At 40.8% G+C, this 19,500-nt stretch overlaps 1 protein-coding gene across 1 annotated transcript in view; it reads right to left on the bottom strand.

The window, feature by feature from the left end:
- The window catches only part of SEL1L2 (SEL1L2 adaptor subunit of SYVN1 ubiquitin ligase), a 61,188-nt gene that overhangs the window by 9,019 nt on the left and 32,669 nt on the right, over window positions 1-19,500 (bottom strand). The window contains exons 8-14 of the mRNA XM_065893258.1: window positions 14,680-14,748; window positions 13,743-13,820; window positions 9,919-9,981; window positions 9,265-9,352; window positions 4,538-4,686; window positions 3,216-3,381; window positions 3,026-3,100 (exon numbers count right to left, since the gene is read on the bottom strand). Of these exons, the coding sequence (XP_065749330.1) occupies window positions 3,026-3,100; window positions 3,216-3,381; window positions 4,538-4,686; window positions 9,265-9,352; window positions 9,919-9,981; window positions 13,743-13,820; window positions 14,680-14,748 (688 nt within the window). The remainder of the gene's footprint in view (window positions 1-3,025; window positions 3,101-3,215; window positions 3,382-4,537; window positions 4,687-9,264; window positions 9,353-9,918; window positions 9,982-13,742; window positions 13,821-14,679; window positions 14,749-19,500) is intronic.

The following is a 19,500-nucleotide window of genomic DNA, read 5'->3' as shown; positions in this document are numbered from 1 at the left end:
CTTTCCTCTATCAGTGCCAGTACCACCATTTTACAGGCTATAAATCTAGGGGAATTATTCCCAGTTCTTTCCCCTCACTTTCGTTATCAAATCCATCAGCAAATCCTGTTGGTTCTACCTTTAAAACACACCTGTTTCTCTCCAGCTCCTCCACCATCTAGTCTAAGCCTGGAATACTACAGCAGCCTCCAAAATGTGCTTTTAGCTACACTTTTCGATCTGTTCTCCACACAACAGCCAAGATGATCTTTTTCAAATGTAAAATCAAATCACGTTATTCCCTGTATTAAAACCCCCAAGCGCTTCACTTTGCACTTGGAATAACATCCAGATTCCTTACCTGACCCACAAGTTGTGCCTTATCTGTCTTCTGCCTCCCTGGCTGGGCTTACCACATGTCACTTTCTCGGGATGCTCTAGCCTTCTTAATATTCCTTCAACACACCGGGCTCATTCTTGCCTCGGCATCCCTGCAGTAAGATTCTTCAAGCCCCTCTGCCTGGCATGTTTGCAGTTCCTCTGACTCATCATTCTGGTCTCACTGCAAACTTCGCTTCCCTTCTAGAGCCTTCTCTGACTACCTTGTCAGACTACATCCCAGTAGTTATCCATCCCATCTCCATGTTTTATGTCCTCACAGCATGTTTCTCTCTTATCTTATTTGTTTACTAGTTTATTTTCTCTCTCTCTTTCATGAGAGAGAATTTTGAAGTTCTTGATCACTGATATAGTACCAGGATGAGAATGGTACTTGATGAATATTTATGGAATGAATGGATAGACAGGGTAGGAAACTTTTTAGAAAACGCTTCCCCCAGATGTTAAGTATTTTACAATCTTAGTTTCCAACAAACATGAAAGTATTCAGGAGTAGAAAAAAATTCACGTGACTTTTTAAGATATGAGACTTCAGTCTTTTGAAGGCCACTTAGGGATGACCTCTAAACGTCTCTTTGGGGCCCATGTTTCCACTCACTAGGGCTATATTGATTGAAAAGATGAGGGAATGCTCATGTAGGACATCCACTTCAGCTGTGGCTAACCAGCTGGCACAGTCCAGGCTTACTTGGAAAAGGGGAGAGTACCCTGTGTGGTATGGTCTGATGTGTATCATTAAGAGCTATAGGACTCCTTCCAAGTTTTTCTTCCCATTTGGCCTAACGCAAAGCCTAACATTTTTTGGAATTGATTCCTTTGGGTTCTGAAGTTCTTTTAGTCTTCTGGAACCCTATACTAAAATGTAATACCATGAGCGTCTTTAGTTTTCTTGGAGTAGAAGTAACGTCGTAAACTTCTTAAGCTGCAAAAGATATTAGTTGTCAGGGTTTGCTTCTCAGGTGCTTCAAAATGTACAGGTAGCTCGGGGTAAGACCTCATAGAAATGACGTCCAGGAGAGGGGCTCAGAGGGGCCTGCAGAAGCAAGAGACCCCTCGAGCTCTAAAGAGAAACCCACTCCATTTCTAATTTTGCCCAAAGCTATCTTCCTTTGACCCGAAGATTCCTTCTGCACCATAGCCACAAAAGAACAGGACTCTGCATTTTCAAGCTTTGCAAGCAGTAAGCAGGACCCCTGAGGTCTCTAAGAATGAAATGTTGTGAACAAGCAGATTCTCCAGAAGATTCAGCTCCACCCTAATTAGGGGACTGATGGGGGTGGGGGGCATGTGGCAATCCTGACAGGCTCCTAGGGGGTCACTAGACAGTGGGAGGGATTTCCCCTCCAATTTCACAGTCACAGGCTGGTGGCTGAGTCCTTATGGTTCAGCACCCTCCTCACACTCCTGGAACAAACATCGCCAATGACTGATTGGAAACCTAACTTCCATTACTAGATTTCCTAAGCTCAAGACAGCCATTCAGCAACCACATCTTTGAGGACAATCATGCCTGACCTCTCTGGTGACACACAATTATTTTTAGTGGTCTGACAGTTTTATACTGGTGAATTCTGTTTAATATTAATGTCCTCTCATTTTCAATGTCTCTTTTCCTTAGTGCAATTTCCACAGCATTTCCTGGCTTGGAATAAACCTGTACTTGTTACAATTCAGTTGATTTGCCATAGCTGAAGGGTTGCTGGTGTTGTTTCCTTACTCCAAACATTTTAGAAAACAGAGAATTTTCTTTTTTTTAGGGAATTTCTCACTAAAATCACACAGATGGCTTGCTGCTGCAGTACCAGCTCAGCTGGACCTGAGAAGGCACCACTGTGACTTTTGCTTCTGCCTCATATTAGCATCAGCTGAGAATTGTTTTATTCCATCCAATTCTTAGAGAAAAGGGATGATTCGGCCTTAGCCTGAGACAATTTTAAGAAACTTAATTGGAAGTAAAATTGCTCTCTTACCGTAAGAGAGCACCTCACATATCCAAATGCCAATAGTGACAGCTTTGCAGAATCTCTCTGCTATTAGTAATATAATTTTAGGGAAAGAATGGAATGAGACATAGTGATGCAAATGCCACCTGCCACTGCTTTCCCACCAGCGCTCCCTACGGCCGGGGGGAGGATCTTGCTAATTAATTCTTTTTTTCCCTTGATGCAACCATGCTAATTGTTATAATAGAGATCTGAAGCTTGTGGTAATCCTCAATGTGATATTCTAAAAGAAAAATCAAACAAGTCTTAGAGCCATAAGTAATTTAACCTATATAAACTCATTGAAACATAGGTCATATCTCTGATAAGTTTAGAAAAACTCAGCAAATGAGTGACTGAAGCCAGACCAAGAAAACTGATTTCTTGAGTAAAACTGCCATGTTTCAAACAACCGTTCTGGTGTCATGGAGACAGAGCCATAGAAAAATTCCTATGGTGTGCTAAACTGGAGAGCCTGAGAATAACAAAAGAAGTTCCTGGAAATGACCTCTAACCAAAGACTGACCCTAACATCAGTTTGAAATACCACCTGCTAGATAGTCTGCACCTTTCTGCCTATATGCCCAAGAACTCAGCCAGAGCAAATCAGATGAATAATAGTGGACAGGGGCCAAGTAGTGCTCATTTTTATCTAAGTTCTGTACCTTGAGTGGCAGCTCGATTCCATAGGAGAAGTGCCATTGGATACATCTTCTCTTTTTCAAGGATTTTAGCTTTTTCTAAAAAAAAAAAAAAAGGAGACATTCCATTAGGAAGGCTTAAAATACCCCTACAGTAAAGTCATATATGCATATGTATGATTGGGGAATTGCAGAGAATTTTAACTTATCTTACTAGATTCCAAAATGAATGCTGAATTGCTTTGAGCTACTTCATAACCCATTTCTGCAAGTAGTGCATATTGAACAAGAGAAGAATCTATATCACCATTCTTATAGGCAAAGTATGCTGTCAGGAATTTCTCAGCCCAGTGGCCTAGTTCACAGACACCTTTATAAAGCTGTATATACAAAGAGAAATCAAGCAGACTAGTTAGCCAATACACTTCATTCCAGGTAAACGATAAATAACCTCAGTCTTCAGTTCCTGCTGGCTGGTCAGGCAAGGATTTTAGGTCTAAAGCATGGCTTTTGAAAATTATTTAGGGTGAGGTGTTAATACCTTTCACAGGCATGAAGATTACAGGTGTGTATCTTTTTTTTTTTTTTTTGTCTTGAGCTTACACTTCCTGAGGCTTGTTTTAAATATGTATAAATGAACTTTTCTGACTTGGGGGCTATTTGGCAGGACAACAGAATGTAACGACTTCTGTTTTTTAATAAAAGGGATTTTCTGGACTCTGCTGCCCTGGCGAGGATGCGTTATAAGGCTGCAGCTGATATGGAGAAGAGAGAATGAAGGGAAGATAGTGCCTGAGGGTGTAGGTGACATAACCGTGAGGGAGGTGTGCAGAGCTCTGTGGGGACAACCGGCAACTTAGTTGAATAGCCCTTATGTAACCAAAAGAGGTTAACCATACATAATTCATTAGGAATTGGCAAAGGAGCAAATCTAAAGATAGATTATTAGCTGGCAGGTTTTGAAACGAATTTCAGAGGGGTCAGGTTGCAACATGAAGGTATTTATATTGGTGCAGGGGAAGTGTTTCATAAATCAATGAAGGACATTAAGGTCCTAAAAGCATTCTTTTGAAAACTGCATCACTATCCCAGGCTGAAAGAATTCACTTTCTCAATTGTCATCCAAATCATCAGAAAAACCTAAGGACCTGGCTTTCTGGGAAGAAGTGAGCTACATTTTCTAGGCTAAATCAAGCCTTTCGTGTCCCAAGTCACAACTCCCAATCCTACTAGAAGTGCCAAATTGCCCTGGAGATTTGACTGAACGCTGAAACAGAGCTCCATAACTTAATTTGGAGGCGAGCTCTGAACTTGATGAAAAGCCAGATGCAAGACAGGAGGGATCATTTCTTTTCCTCCCTTTCCCAGTCTGAGTTACATCACTGCTTTTCCTCCCTGGCAAATGTCAGTGTTCACATTGTCAGCTGGAAGAAACAAGATAATATCTATAAAATCAAAGACACCAACAATCTAAGGACAGTATCACCTCCTCTCTGTGATAAATGAAAACTGCTTTAGAAATAGCCCGTGATTTACCTCCACAGCAGTTCTGCATGATCTTAACACTCCTGTTCCTGTGGCGTACATCTTGGCCAGGTAATAAAGGGCGAGGGGCTGCCCACTCTGGGATGCCAAGTAAAAATACTTGAAGGCAAGTTTATAATCCTTCCATACTCCAGAGCCAGCTGAAAATTAAAATTATTTTGAGCCACCCCTTATTTACATTATTTTTTACATTATAATCTATGGATGTAATGCTCATAGTGATTCCTGCTATTTTAAATAGGATGAGAAAAGCCAACCAAAAGTCAAGCTACTCTAGATCTACTATTTGGGGGAAAAAAAGTTGAGTTAGATTTTAAGTAAGAATATGGAAATGTATGTTCTCGACCCATTCAGAAAACTGAAGGAGATGGACTGTTTAGTCTCATGAAAACATCTCCTCAATATGGTATAACTGCAATTAATGAAAAGGAGACCAAGTGGTAGTCTCTGAGGACCAGAAGGCCCTCCATGATGTGTGTCACCATCCCTGTCATGCTTCCACACCAGGAGACCAGTATAGCTCCTCCCAGCCATAACTATGGAGTTTGGAGCCGGTAAATCCCAGCTCCAGGAGGCCCAGCTCAGACTCAGCTCATTGCTTGGAGCAAGGAGAGGCGTTTGGAGCTAGGATGGAGAATCAGCTACTCCCAGCAGCTGGGATTCTTGTCCTGGCTCTCCCATTACTCCTTTTGTGACCTGGGCACCCATAGGCACTTCATTTGCAAAAGGAAGGGCTTTCACTAGGTGGTTCTGAAACTGCCTTCCAGCTCTAACATTTCTTAGCCTTTAGAAGCAGTACCATGTTGCTGCTAAGAGCAAAGGCTCTGGAGGCAGGTCACTTGGGTTTGAGTCCCAGCTCCACCAAGTGTGTGATCTTGTGTAAGATGTTTGACTTTGATATGGCTCAGTTTGCTCCTCTAGAAATGGTGGGCTACCCCCTCGATGTGTTGAGAGGACTAAATGAGTAAATACATGTAAAGACTTAAACATTAGCCATAACTATTACTCTTATTCTAGATGCTTGAGGAATCTGATAGACCCTGGGCCTGGGATTTGGAATAAACTAGAAGAACAAGGCTATCTTAGGCAACCTCCCAAGACCGTAGAGAACAGGCCCTCCACCTGGGCTATTGTGGAAAATGCCAGCTGACCTCTTGGCCAGACCTGTCTTTTTTTTTTTTTTTTCTTGTGGTACGCGGGCCTCTCCCTGTTGTGGCCTCTCCCGTTGCGGAGCACAGGCTCCGGACGTGCAGGCTCAGCGGCCATGGCTCACGGGCCCAGACACTTCGCGGCAGGAACCCGTGTCCCCCGCATCGGCAAGCGGACTCTCAACCACTGTACCACCAGGGAAGCCACCAGACCTGTCTTCTTGATGATGCAGTCTGCTGCTGCCCTTGCTCCACCTGACAGGAAGGACTCAGCAGGGTTACTCAGGTGTGCTCAGATCTCCTGACACGTGTCTTGGCCACTCTCTCTCTCTCAGTTCCCACAAAGATTATTACAAACCTTCACGGCTTTCTGAGACCACCTACCCCAACCACTCTACCTTCGCTCTCAGAAGATGACTTTGTACCTCTGAGCTCATGGAGGGAACCCTCACATTATCTTTCCTCACTTGCCTCTCTCCCCAGATTTACAACTGCACCATCTATTCCACCGTCTCTCCAGTCTTTGAGGGTGAGAAATCCCTCCTCTTCATCAAAGCTAATGAGACCCCCACCTACCTGGACCTGATCAGATACTTTCAGATTTGCCACTGGTCAGATTAGATCAGAAATGCCACCTAAATATTCCCAGAACCTCTTCATCAGTTATCTCATCTCTCCCATGACACATTAACCACCTCCACTGGCTGGCTCTCTTTTTTCTGCCAAAAATTATACTCAGGTCTCTCACCATCTTAAAAACAACTCCCTCTTGATTCTTGGTCCCCCTCATGCTACTATCGCCCTTCTCTCCTCCATTTAAAGGCACACTACTTCCAAGAATAATTTTACTCATCTACTTCCTCACCTTCCATTTACACCTCAGCCCACTGTATCTGGCTTCCATCCCAACCAGTTCAATGACCTCACAAAATCCTCCTTATCGACAAGTCCCACAGATACTTGGCCCTTTCTTCCTTTTTTTTCTTTTTTTGAAAAGTGAGAACTAGGCCTTTCACTGAATTTCAAAGGGGTACTCATTCATTTACTCTTTCTTGAAAGTTCTATCCCTTGTCCTACTTAAGGTCACCTCCTCCTCACCCCATTCCTCTGACCATGCTTTTTTATTTTTTTTTGATTTAAAATTTTATTATAATATTATTCAAACATATAAACCTAAATTTAGAAATAAGTTGTTCACACTTGCAGGCCTTATTCAACAATAAATATTTAAAAATCAAAATGGACACACAAATCAAATAAAAACATAGTATAAGTTAACAGCATTTGTTTAACATGACAGATAATGTTGTTTGTGACAATAAATCACTGATGTTGAATTTAATATTAATATGATGAGGCTTCATGTCAGCCTCCATAATTTTCAGCATTTTGGCTTCACTGTTTCTAATGCGAAAAAAGGTTTACTCGCATAAATATGCTGTACAAAATGAAATTTAAAACTCCAAGGAGTTGTTTGATAGCTCAAGTTAGTCTCATAATTTATCAAAATTCTTCCAGCAAGAAATTCTTACATGCCAATTTTCATTAATTGCTAAAGATTAGCACTAAGGTTAGTGTTTTTAGGGAATTAAAATCTGCATTAAATGGGAATTTAATCCATTTATTTCTGGGAGTGGAAACGATTTCTTTATACTTATGATAACATTTCCTGCTAAATTGGTATTCTGGAAGAAAAGTTAAATATTATTTTCGAAACTAAGTATTCAATCAACAACAAGCATTTATTGAGCAGATTTCTCAAACCACTATGTGCCCTGTGAACACAGATCTCTCATTACGTTTTTATATTTGAACTGCCAGAAACCTCTCTTGCTGTGGGATGCCATGGAATTATTTGGCTTTCACAATGGCAGGCATTAATGCAAGCTTGAACACTAAAATGGAGTAGCAACACTCAGTGTTAGGACAATCACCAGATGATGAAGAATATGTTCATGTTGTTCGTTAAAGATCATCATTCAGCGTAAATCCACATTTAAAATTCTGATTTGAAATTCATGGTTTTATAGCTATTTTTAGCTCAATGCTTAGAACTGCTCAGCAAATAATAACTATTTTATTATTGTTGTTGCTATTTATTTATTTAAAATATTGGTTGGCAACATAGCCCAAAGAAAACGGACTGGTACCAGAGCAAGCATTCTGAGTCTCTTTTTCAATCTCATGCTGACTAGCCAACTCATCATGGATATCTCTGTATTTGAGGTTCCTATCCATTAATGAGGTTGAAACCTTCTAGAACTGTTGAGAAGATCGCATGAGTTTAAAATGTAATTCAACTGATGTATATTATGCAAAAGCCCCAAAGTAAGTCATATGGCACCATATGCCAGTGCTCTGAAAATCAAACAATGCTGTATACATCTTAGATATTCTTCTAGTAGACATGAGCCAATTTGGAGAAAATAAATTTCTCAAAAATAAAAGAAAACCCACTAGGAATAGAGCATCGAATCATTGCCCCTGGACAACTTTTGGTTATTTTAAGACCAAACTATTGTGATTATTCTCAAATCTTTCTGAAGCTGAGAAAATATTCAAAGAAGGGATTCTTTACCTGGAATTCATGGATAGGCTTCAGGGAATGTAAGTTTCTGAAATGTATCCAACATTTTTTTGGGGGGTGTGTGTGTACACGTGTCCTTACGCACATATCTGAAGGGGAAGGTTTATATTTCATCAGATTCACAAAGGTATGTATAAGAACCAAAATGTATATGAACCACTGTTTTGGAATAAGACTCTTAACCCTTAGTACCACTTGAGAATTAACACTTCACTTTGATCTGAAACTCGGATGTTTTTATGGAATCATTTTTCTGGGCATAGTGCTACAGTATTAGTCCTAGCCATAATTGTGATGCAAAGTATTAATCAATTTAATAAGGATAGTTACATCATTTTTTATCTTGATCAAAGATAAATGAGGACTATAGATTAAACAATGGCATATATTGCAACCATTGAGCTGATGCCATTGGACTGTGTTATTTGATTTGGAATTATAGTATTATCTGGCCCAAAATAAGGAGCACCACCTATCTTGGGCCAGATAATACTATAATTCCAAATCAAATGGCCATGCTTTTTCAGTCTTCTTATGACCACTCTTTCTCTGCCCGTCTTTTCAATATGGCACCAAGGATCATCAGATTTCTCACCATGGCCCACTCTCCTTCCTCTCACACTCTGTCTCCTTTCCCTCTGCAACCTCAGTTACTCTTACTAATGCCTGTATGTTGATGTCTCCCCAAATCTTTCTCTCCAAGTTTTACCTTTCTTGTGAGTTTCATACTTGTTTCTGGGTTGTGCGCTGAGTGTCACAAGGCACTTCAAACTTAAAATTTTCAAAGGTGAGCTTTCTGATTGCACCTCATTGCCTCCTCCCCCCAAATGTCCTTTTCCTCCTGTCATCTTCAAATTCCTCCTCAAATTGCTGCCTGAATGTTCCGTCTAAACCACTTACACCAATCCTTTGATTTGTCTTAAAAAAGGAGCAGACTTTGCATTTATCATTCTAAGTAAAGCAGCCATATGTGTAGCACTTACAGTAGTACATGAAGCCTAACTGAAACTGTGCGTTTGGCCATCCCTTTTCTGCAGCTTTCTGAAAGTATTTAAGTGCTTCTGCATAATTCTGCAAGATAATTACACTTTGTTACTCAAAGGTACATGCATAACTCCATGGTAACAATTGCCTTCCACTTTTTTTAAGAGCATAGTTAGTGCCCTATGTGATTTAGGCTAATTAAAGTAGTATCAGAGGTATTATACATTTTATTTCATTATTATATTAGATTCTATTAAGAAATAATTATCTTATTTTCATTGTAAATTATGTCTTTTCCTACATTGACAGTAGGTTTTGTTAGATATTGGGGGAAGGTCACTCAAAAGACAGAAGTTAAAGTAAGAAGATAAATTTCTCTATGAAAAAAAAATCCTCACGGCTTAGATGATTTCTAAGGTTACTTAGAATCTGTGATTCTAAGATATAATTAGGGTTGTTATTCTTGTCACAAGCTTGTTCTACGTCTCTTTGGCAAATATTTCACTGAATTATTTTATTCTCTATTACCAGATATGATACCTTGGCAAACCAAGTAATAGAGACTAATTCCTTTAGATTAATCAGTGATCATGAATTTCACCCTAATAAATTGCTAGAAATGTTGAAAAAGATAAGAAAATTATTTAACTTACCACAGGAACTCCTTTCCCATAAAAGTAAAGAAGACCAAGCCCATGAAGACCAATGGCATTGCCCTGGAACAGGTTTAAAAATCCAAGTAAAGTCCCAGAAGAATTCACCATACGGAAAAGTATTGCAAAATCATTCACAATACTTGAAATGCAGCCGGTAGGAGATGAACTAAGGCAGGTGAATCAGGCAGTTGGTGTTATTCTGACCCTCTCTAGTTTCTCCTTTCACACTTTCATAACCCACCTCTGACTAGAAAGAGGGAGATGAAAGTCAAATCTTTCCTCCAGTCTTTCATTCAGCATTTATTTAGTGCTTGCTTTGTGTGTGACTCCGTAACAGGCATTGGGCAGAGGTAGGAGATGAAAGTCAAAAGATCAATAAACCATGATCCCTGCCTTATAGACTCCTGGGCTCTGAGCCACTAGGTAGGACCTCTTAATCATGTCAAATGTGGTAAGTCCTATAGTAGAAACAGATAAAGAGTGTTGTGGGCACCTAGAAGAGGGAGGCTAGGTGACGGTGGGTGAGACTAGGGACTGAGCAGATTGAGTTGTCGGAGTTGTTGACATTTGAGCTGGGTCTTAAAGGATGTGTAGGAGTTTTTCAGAAGGGAGAAGTCTATCTAGACACTTGTTACCTGCTTTGGTCAAAGGAGGTTGACATATATGGCCAAATAACATTTGGAGACTCTATGAATTTCAATCTAGCTATTATGGATGGTAAAGCACTGTTACTGCTTGTAAGGTTTATAGTATTTCCTCAGGGACTTAAGTTCTGATAGAAAACTCTCCAAATTTCTCTTTACCACTTGTATTTATTTGTAATTAGTTTTAATAATTTAAGAATTGAAATGTAATTATTGCTGATGCAACCAGAATATTCCTCGGTGATACATGAATAGCACATAACTAGAGAAGGCATAGTTCAACAACTATTTCAAGACTCCAGACTTGGAGCCTATGCATGTCAAAGGGCCAGCTATTGTAAGAATTCTTGAGGACGGTCCACCTGTATTTAAAACAGCTGGTATATGTCTACTATCCTCTTCCCTCTTCTCCCCTGACTACTACCTGTGGTTCCAGGAGTTTTAGGATAGTCTGCTCTGGGGATAGTAAGGCCTGGTGTGATCCATGTGGTAAAGTCTAGTGAGTCTGTTTCCTTTTAACTATCTTCATTTAGATGTTGAGAAAAAAATGGGAGGGAAGGGAAATGAGAGGAAGGAAAGAGGAAGGGAGAAGGAGGAGAAAGGTTAGAATACTAGGGACACATTTCTTTCTTTCTCTAAGAGAATCCTTGGGAAACCGGGGTCTCATTGGATGACTCACCAACTGTTTAAGGCCCAGAGTACCTGTTTAGAATGTTCAACTCAGGAGAGGCCAACTCAGATACCTCCAGAGCCATGCAAGTAATGTAAGAAGTACATTAAGCCCGGTGATGGGGGAGTGGTGGAGACTGAGGCAAACCAGAGAGCACCTGCCCTGTCCAAAGGCAGCAGCACCTCCCCGGCTCTCTGCTGCAGCCAGCTGTCATCATGTGGAAAGGCCGCCTCACGTGGACAGCTCTTCTCATTTTCCAAGAAAAGCTGGACATCCAGATTTTGATATGAAATTTCCTAATTTTTAAAACTCTTTCTGAGCCAAACAAAACATATATGCAGGCACCACCACTCCCACCCCATACATAACTTCTGCCTTAGGGCTCAATGCTCTTGCTCAGGTTAACTGACGTGAACTTAGGGACCAGATGGTCACATTCGGCAAATATTTGATGAACCCCTACAAGGCACTAAGACCGTTGGCCTCCTCTAGGTGAAGAGACATGACCTTCAGACAGTAGGAGAGAAGGCACAGGGTAGAAGCAGTAAAGTGTCTAGCAGTATACAGAGTGAACACAGGGCAAGTTCAGAAGAGGGAAAAGATGTGTTTAAGGGAGTAGGGGTGGCTTTGTGGTGGGAGAGAGGATCGAGCTCTGCTCTGGGGGATGGGTATTCAGAATGGGGGATTCTGGGAAGGGGGGAATGACAGAAGTGTGAAGATGGGGATGGGCCTGATGTGTTCAGAGGTGTGAGAGAGGAAACCAGAAGAATATGGTCCAACTTGGGCCCAACACAGGATAACTGTTCATGTTTCTGAGTAAGACACAAGAAGTCATAGAGTCTACAGCTTTGCATCCTGGTACTGATATGACTTAAAAACAAATTTAAAAAGCAACAGTTTAAAAAATAGTTGTAAAAGAAGAGTATGGGTGTGCAAGAGTGGGAGGCAGAAACTCTTTACTTTGATAGTGACCCCAAGTGAGGAGTCCAATAAACTGTCCAGGAGATGGTAAAGGATTACATGGCTATGTCCACCTGATGCCATTCATAATAATGACCATAAAGGAAGGGAGCTCAGGTTTGGAACACGAGTAGCTCAGATCACTACTGGTTACACAGCCCTTGAATAGCTTGGGGGAGCTGGGTTAATTTACACACTGAGCTCCCTGGCATTATTCCTTTGCACTGACAAATCAGCATTATCTGCCCAGTCACATGAGATCTTCCTCTGTTACATTATACCACCTCTTTTTCAGTCTGCTCTCCTTGTCATCCTAATCTAATGGTACTCTGGATGACTGTCTCGCTGAGCAACAATTTCATATAAATTACAAGGGAGAGGAGAGGAGCCGAATACCAGCCTTCTCAGTAATTTAAACCACAATAGCAGCAGCTCCGAGGTGCTAGTCATTTATAAATAGGCTCCTGAAGCAGCGTGTGGGCTTTTGAAAACCGAGAACAGTTGAAAATATTCTCCATTTGAGCACATCTCTACTGCCTGTGTTGCTGTAAGACAGTGGAAGACAACAAAATGCTTCCTACCGTGCAGGATTAGAAAGTTTACCAAGGCTGTTCTCCAACGTTAGGTTGGTGAGTGTTGTCATGAGGACGTTATGCACTACAGGGGTTTAGGGGAGTCTGCTAAATTTCACCTGACGGATACCAGCCTCACTGATCTTAGGAACCAAGGCAAGAACTTCAGCGGCAGGAGCCACACTACACAATTTCTATATTTCCTCACAGATCCAATCCATTCTGCCTCGGATATGCTTTGAACTTCATTCTACCTTACTGGCCCCAGACTTGGAAAGATAATAGCTGACACACAACACTTACTATTTGCCAGGCACTGCTTTAGGTACTTTACAATACGAGGCATATAACTATTAACCCATTAAATCCTGACAACAATAATATGAGGCAAATTTTCCTATGTTCTCACTTTATAGATAGGAAAATTGAGGCACAGAGAGGTTAAGTAACTTGTCCATGGTCACACAGCTAGCAAGTTGGCATTCAAACCAGGGATTCTGTCTCCAGCGCCATGCTCTCAATCATATTGTCCTGGCTGCCCGACAACCTTCTGCCTGAGCCAGAGCCTTTGGGTAAGATCAAGGGAGAAAAAACTGGGCATTTCTTGGTTGTCTTTGTACTCAACTTACTGCAGTTACTGACTGAGTTTTCCCTTCCTCGGTCCTCATTTTTGTTTCCTGTTTCCTGAGCTAGATGGCCTCATCTACCGCATGGTGGAGGGGAGAGCTGAGCTTCTGTCTGGCTTCCAGCTAGGACAGCACAAGGCACTGCCATTTTCCATTTACCAAGAAGGTGAGACGTGTCTCTGCCTACTCCCACCCCATATTTTATTGTCAACGATATTTTTCTTCCCCGGGACCCTAAACGCCTCCCAGGCCCATTAGTCTGGCATGGGGCTTTGGACTTAACTCTTCAGCACCAGTCTGCATGTAATAAAAGGCAAGTGTTTTTTACAGAAATGGGCTGAATACATACCTTATTAGCTGCCATAGAAAAGTATTTGAAAGCGGTAGCATTATTTTGTGGTGCTGCAACATTCCCTTTTAAATACATCTACAAAAAAATAAAATAAAATAAATGAAAAGATGTAAAAACTAAGGAATTTGAGGGTGATGAAAATCTTTGAGAACTACATAGAGGTGATGGTTGTACAACACTGTGAATGTAGTAAAGGCCACTGAAGTGTACACTTTTAAATGGTTAATTTTATGTTATTTGAATTTCACCTCAATTTTTATAACTGGAAAAACTAAGGATACAATCTATTACATACATTCTGGAGTGCCCTTGCCCAAGGGCAAAAAAAAAGGATCCTATCTGTGTTTTTTCATGTTTCCTTGCATCTAAATTTACTGTATGTAGCCCTCTGGAAGCAGGGCACTTGTCCCCATGGTTACTGATGCAGACTGGCTGCGGGGAGCCAAGGACAGCACACAGGAGTGTGAGTGGTCTTTGAAGGAGAGAAGAAGATGCCTCTCCAGAGGGACACTCCACAACAGCTCCTCCCATCAGTCAGGGAGGAGCTGGGTTTCGGTCAGTCTGGAGCTGGTTCTCATTCCAGGGATGGAGGAAGGAGGTACCTCGATGGGTCGAGGCCTGTCCCAATCTAGCCCAGATCTCCTGTTACCCGCCAAGGGCTCAACAGAGGGGCTCTGAGCTACACTCAGCCAGGATCCCTGGGCCACATTCACTTTCAAGACAGCTTTTGGTGCCCTGGCTAAAGACCACTATTGTATGGGGCTTCTTCCCAAACTGTCACATCAAGAATGCTACTCTCAGCTTGTAGCCGAATGAGCCGCTTAGCTGCTTCCATGAAGGAGGTGTGCAGCCCTGTCACCCTACACTGGGTTCAATTAGCTGGTAGTATTAGGTTTTAAGAAATGAAAAATATTGGTCAAGATGAAGCTTGTACCTGTCCTATAAATGCCATGGCATTTGCATTCCCAGCTTTTGCTGCCTTTAGGAAGTAGTATAATGCTTTCTGGAGAGAAAAGGAACAACATTATTGACAGTAATGAACATATCATACAAAATAGCTTTTGAACTAAATTTTATTTCATTCAACATGCATTAAAAACTATCTACGAAATGCCCACTTTGTTTAAAGCACTACTCCAAGTGCTATTCCAATCACAAACCTGAAGAGTGGGAGATAAATATATATATTTCATCTATATAATTTTAGAATGTTAGGGCTTGTTTCTCACATTTGGAAAGGCATGATAGGCATGTGGCTTTGTGGAGGACAGATAAAGCCCAGCTGCAGAACTAAATACTCCATTATTTTAAAAAAGTACACTTGTATGTTGTCAGTATGTACTTATTGCATAAGACAGTTTGTGTAATTGGCAGAATTGGATATACAGCATCCTAATGTTTATGAGGCAGAGGGAGTAGGACTAGACACAGCTGGCTGCCTGCTGAGCCCAGGACTTTCCGCAGAGGTGAACTTCAGACCAATTCTTTCTAAATCAAACTGAAGGGGGCCAGCAAAGCCTTTGATTCTCTCTGGGTCATAATGTTAAATGAAATGCTCAGTCTAGAACGCATGGGAGCTGACCTGTCTCTTGCTGCCTCATTCCTTAGGCCTCATCGTGACCTTCCATCAGTTCTCCTCAGAGACCACATGGAGAAATAAAAGAAATAAGCCCCAGGAATGAGAAATAAAGACACTCGCCAAAGTGTCTTATTAGGACACAATTCTTCTCTCTTTAAAAAGCCTTGACTAGATTGATGTGCAAGGATCCACTCCTTCCCAAAGAGAAGAGAATGTTCAAGGAAGAAATGCAGGTAGTTCTTTTATACATAAATTTGCTCTAGAAATATTGCCAACTTATGTGAGAACCACACACTTGTTACTAAAGTCGGTCTGCCTTGTGGACATGAAGTAAATACAAACGCTACCATCCTGGACCTCATCACATCATGCATCCATTCATCCATCCACCTTTTCTATTCTTCATTTATCCTTTCAAGAACTTGGTTGAAACCTGCCATACATATGGTAGTATGGCAGGTATTATAGGTGATTCATAGATGAGCAAAAAACCCTGTCCCTACATTTGCTCCCGAACAATACTGTTGAGAAAAAGGAGTAGATGTAAATAGCAGTAAGACAATAAGTGATAGGTGACATAAAAGGAACACTGAAAAGAATTAGATGGGTTTAGAATAATAGAAATTGTATGCAGCTCTATGTTAAGTGTTTTACAAGCTTTTTCTTACTCAGTTTTCACAACAGCACTGTAAGGAAGCTATTATTAATATCTGCGCCTATTTAGTGACACTCAGATTCATGCAGTTGGTACTGGCAACCCGCCAGCAGCCTGAATCCAATTCCCATGTCCTTGGCACTCTGCCTTCATGGTTTAAAGAAGGAGGGCTTAAATGATAAAGGTCGTACAAAAGATAAAGGATTCACTGTGCAGAAGGCATCATAGGCTGAGGGAATAACATGAACAAAGAATGGAGATGGGAGTGTCCAAGGTGTGTCCAGGAAATAGTAGTTACTTCGGTACACATGAAGTAGAGCATCCAAAAGCTAGGACTAGCCAAAATGTGATGGGGCCATATTATAAACAGTCTTGAATACCAGGCTAAGGGCTTTCATTTTATTTGGTAAAAAATAGAAGACATTGGAGATTTATGAGCATGAAGTAGTCTTGAAACAAATGCTGTCTAAAATGTCTGGAATAACGTAGGTGTCAATTGGATAGGAGAAAATTGTAGCAATGTATGATTTACCAATTACATATTGGTAAATAAATCAAAGGTATGACTAAACGTATGATTTACCTGTCAGAACACATCAGTATAAGAAATAATCGTATTTCTTATGAACATCTCTACTGAACCAAGACCCGAATATATCCGTCAGTAACTATAATTTGTGCAAGTCATAGTACAAATTTGCTCCAGGCTTTGGTTTCTTCATTCATGTTCTCTTCCTCTGTGCTTCTGGGAACCCTGTCCTTCCCTATCATGGCATGCATCCATTGACCTGTCTGCTTAATTTTTTGTCTCCCCCAATGTTGAATTCTCTGTATCTTAGCACAGTGTCTACTGTATGTTAGGCACTCAGAAAATATTTCTGGAATGAAAGAATAAATGACTGAATGAAAAGATAAATTTGTCAATCTCTAAAACAAGGGGACTGGATTTTAATTTTTATGGTCTCTTCCAGCTCTAGCATTATGATTCTATGAAATCATTTTCAAAGTCCAGTTTCAGAATTTGGGCTCAAATATTTGGCAATAGAGAGCTCTGGGGAAAAAGTTACATTCTGGGACTCTAGATTTGAACTGTTAAAAGAGAATCGTCTATTCCCCAGAAGCAAATAAGAATCCTGGAGTTTTCCCCATCCTTCAGTATAATGATCTTGTAAAGACCAAAGGAACTGAGGCTCTCTCTCATTTCCCCTTCCTCTTTCCTGGCTTACTTGGCATCTCAGCTCTCTTTTCTCTATCTTTACGTTAACCTGCCTTTAATGCTATTGTTTCAATCGCATAAACATTTATTAAACACTATGTGAAAGAACCATGCAAGCTACTTTGATGGCTATGCATGGGCAAACCTGAGTTCTTGCTCTCAAAGAGTCAAGTATCCATCCATCCATCCATTCATCTATCCATCTGCTATGGTCTGCATATTTGTGTTCCCCCCAAATTCATATGTTGAAAACCTAATGCCCAAGGTAATTGTATTAGGAAGTGGGGTCTTTAAGAGGTGACTGGCAGAGCCCTCATGAATGGGATTAGTGCCCTTGAAAGAGGCCCCAGAGAGCTAGCCTGCCCCTTCTGTTATGTGAGGATACAAGGAGAAGCCTGCATTGCAAGAGGGCCCTCACCCAATCATGCTGGTACCCTGAGGTCAGACTTCCAGCCTCCAAAACAGTGAGAAATAAACTTTCATTGTTTATAAGCCACCCAGTCTGTGGTATTTTTGTTATAACAGCTCAAACAGACTAAGACACGATCCATCCATCCATCCATTCTTCAAATATTTACTGAGCACCCACCATCATATTTTACTGATTCTAAGATGTACAGCACCCAACTCCTCTCCCATTTTAATCAGGACATTTCTTACTATCAATGGCATAATATAATTTATATTGGGAGTGTTTTCTCTTCCTCAGTAGAACATAATGTATCTTATAATTGATGGTGTCTTAGATAGGATGAACTATAATATGTCTCAGGCATTATGCTAAGTGAAGTTTCATTATTTGAATGCACATCTCTTTTTAAAATAAAAATAGACATGATTTTTTTGTTGGTTCTAAGAAAGTCCCTAGTTTAATCAGTTTATAACATTTCCTTTAGAATGAAATGCCAAGAAAATGTATTGTTCTAAAAACATTTGTGAATCTTCTTTTATCACAGGTTCTATAAGCCACTCTTAAAGGGGATAGTATTAGCTCTGTTCTTTTTAATAGGTGGCAGGGTGGACAAAGCTGTTGCTTTTACATACTTGATATTATTCTTCCACTAGGTTTAATTTAATTATGCATTATCCACTTTAATAATACGCACCAAAACACCCAGCTTTCCTAATCCAATTAATTCTGAGCCTGTATATATTTAGAAATGCAAATGACATTAAAATATATGTGTACAAATTCAAGACAATGTAATCAAGAATTGCATATACAATACTTTTCAATAATTAAGAATTTGGTAGTGGGGAGGGGAAGGTGAAAATGTTGCCTGTGGTGACAACTCATAAGAGAAATTAATTCAATCAAACAATGAGGAGGGGGGAAAGAGGCAAGCTAGTCATTTCCAGGTATTCTGATGTTTAATTTGCTGGGCAGTACTGGGCATCACTTATATTTATAAAGAGCCTTACACTACTAATTTTCTTTGGTGGACTAAAACATTAGCATACTGATTCAAGTGGTGGTTCTTAGGCTGGGGAAAATGTCTAATTCTTAGGATGCTGTCATTCATTCATTCACTCATTTACTCATTTATTCAGTAAATATTTACTAAGTACCTAATATGTACAAGGTGCTAATCTGAGTACAAGACACACAGTAATGAGAAAGATAGATAAGAATTTACATTCCATCGTGGGGAGACAGCAAACAAGTCAAGATCAGTATAGTACAAGGAGTGAGAGGGGCTAGAGAAAAATAAACACAGCATGATAGGATAAGTGATAAAAAAGTAGAGTTGGGCTTCCCTGGTGGCACAGTGGTTGAGAGTCCACCTGCCGATGCAGGGGACATGGGCTCGTGCCCCGGTCCGGGAAGATCCCACATGCCGCAGAGCAGCTAGGCCTGTGAGCCATGGCCACTGAGCCTGTGTGTCCAGAGCCTGTGCTCCGCAACGGGAGAGGCCACAACAGTGAGAGGCCCACGTACCGCAAAAAAAAAAAGCAAGAGTTGATCAAGAAAGCCCTCTCTGATGCAGTAAGACTTGAAGGATGAGAAGCTAGACATGGGAAGAGCTGCAGCAACAGCCTTTCAGAAATTGGCTTTATCCTTTAATCTTCTCTCTCCCCTCTGCATCTCCATGCTCTTCCAAGTTGATTTTGATGCAGCTAAGCTGTGGCAAGTTGCAAACACGGCCAGAATACTTTGCAGTTCTGCCTATTAAAAGGAGAAATTCTTTTTCCTACTCCTTCAATGCTGGCAGGCCTCATGACTTACTTTGGCCAAAAGAATATGGCAGAAGTGATTTCGGCAGTTCCAACCCTAGGCCTCAAGAGACTTTTGCTATTGTATTTG

This window comes from Phocoena phocoena, chromosome 15 (genome assembly GCF_963924675.1).
Source record: "Phocoena phocoena chromosome 15, mPhoPho1.1, whole genome shotgun sequence".
NCBI classification, from domain to species: domain Eukaryota; kingdom Metazoa; phylum Chordata; class Mammalia; order Artiodactyla; family Phocoenidae; genus Phocoena; species Phocoena phocoena.
Note: the sequence above shows the minus strand (reverse complement) of the source record. Positions and strands in the feature narration are given on the sequence as shown.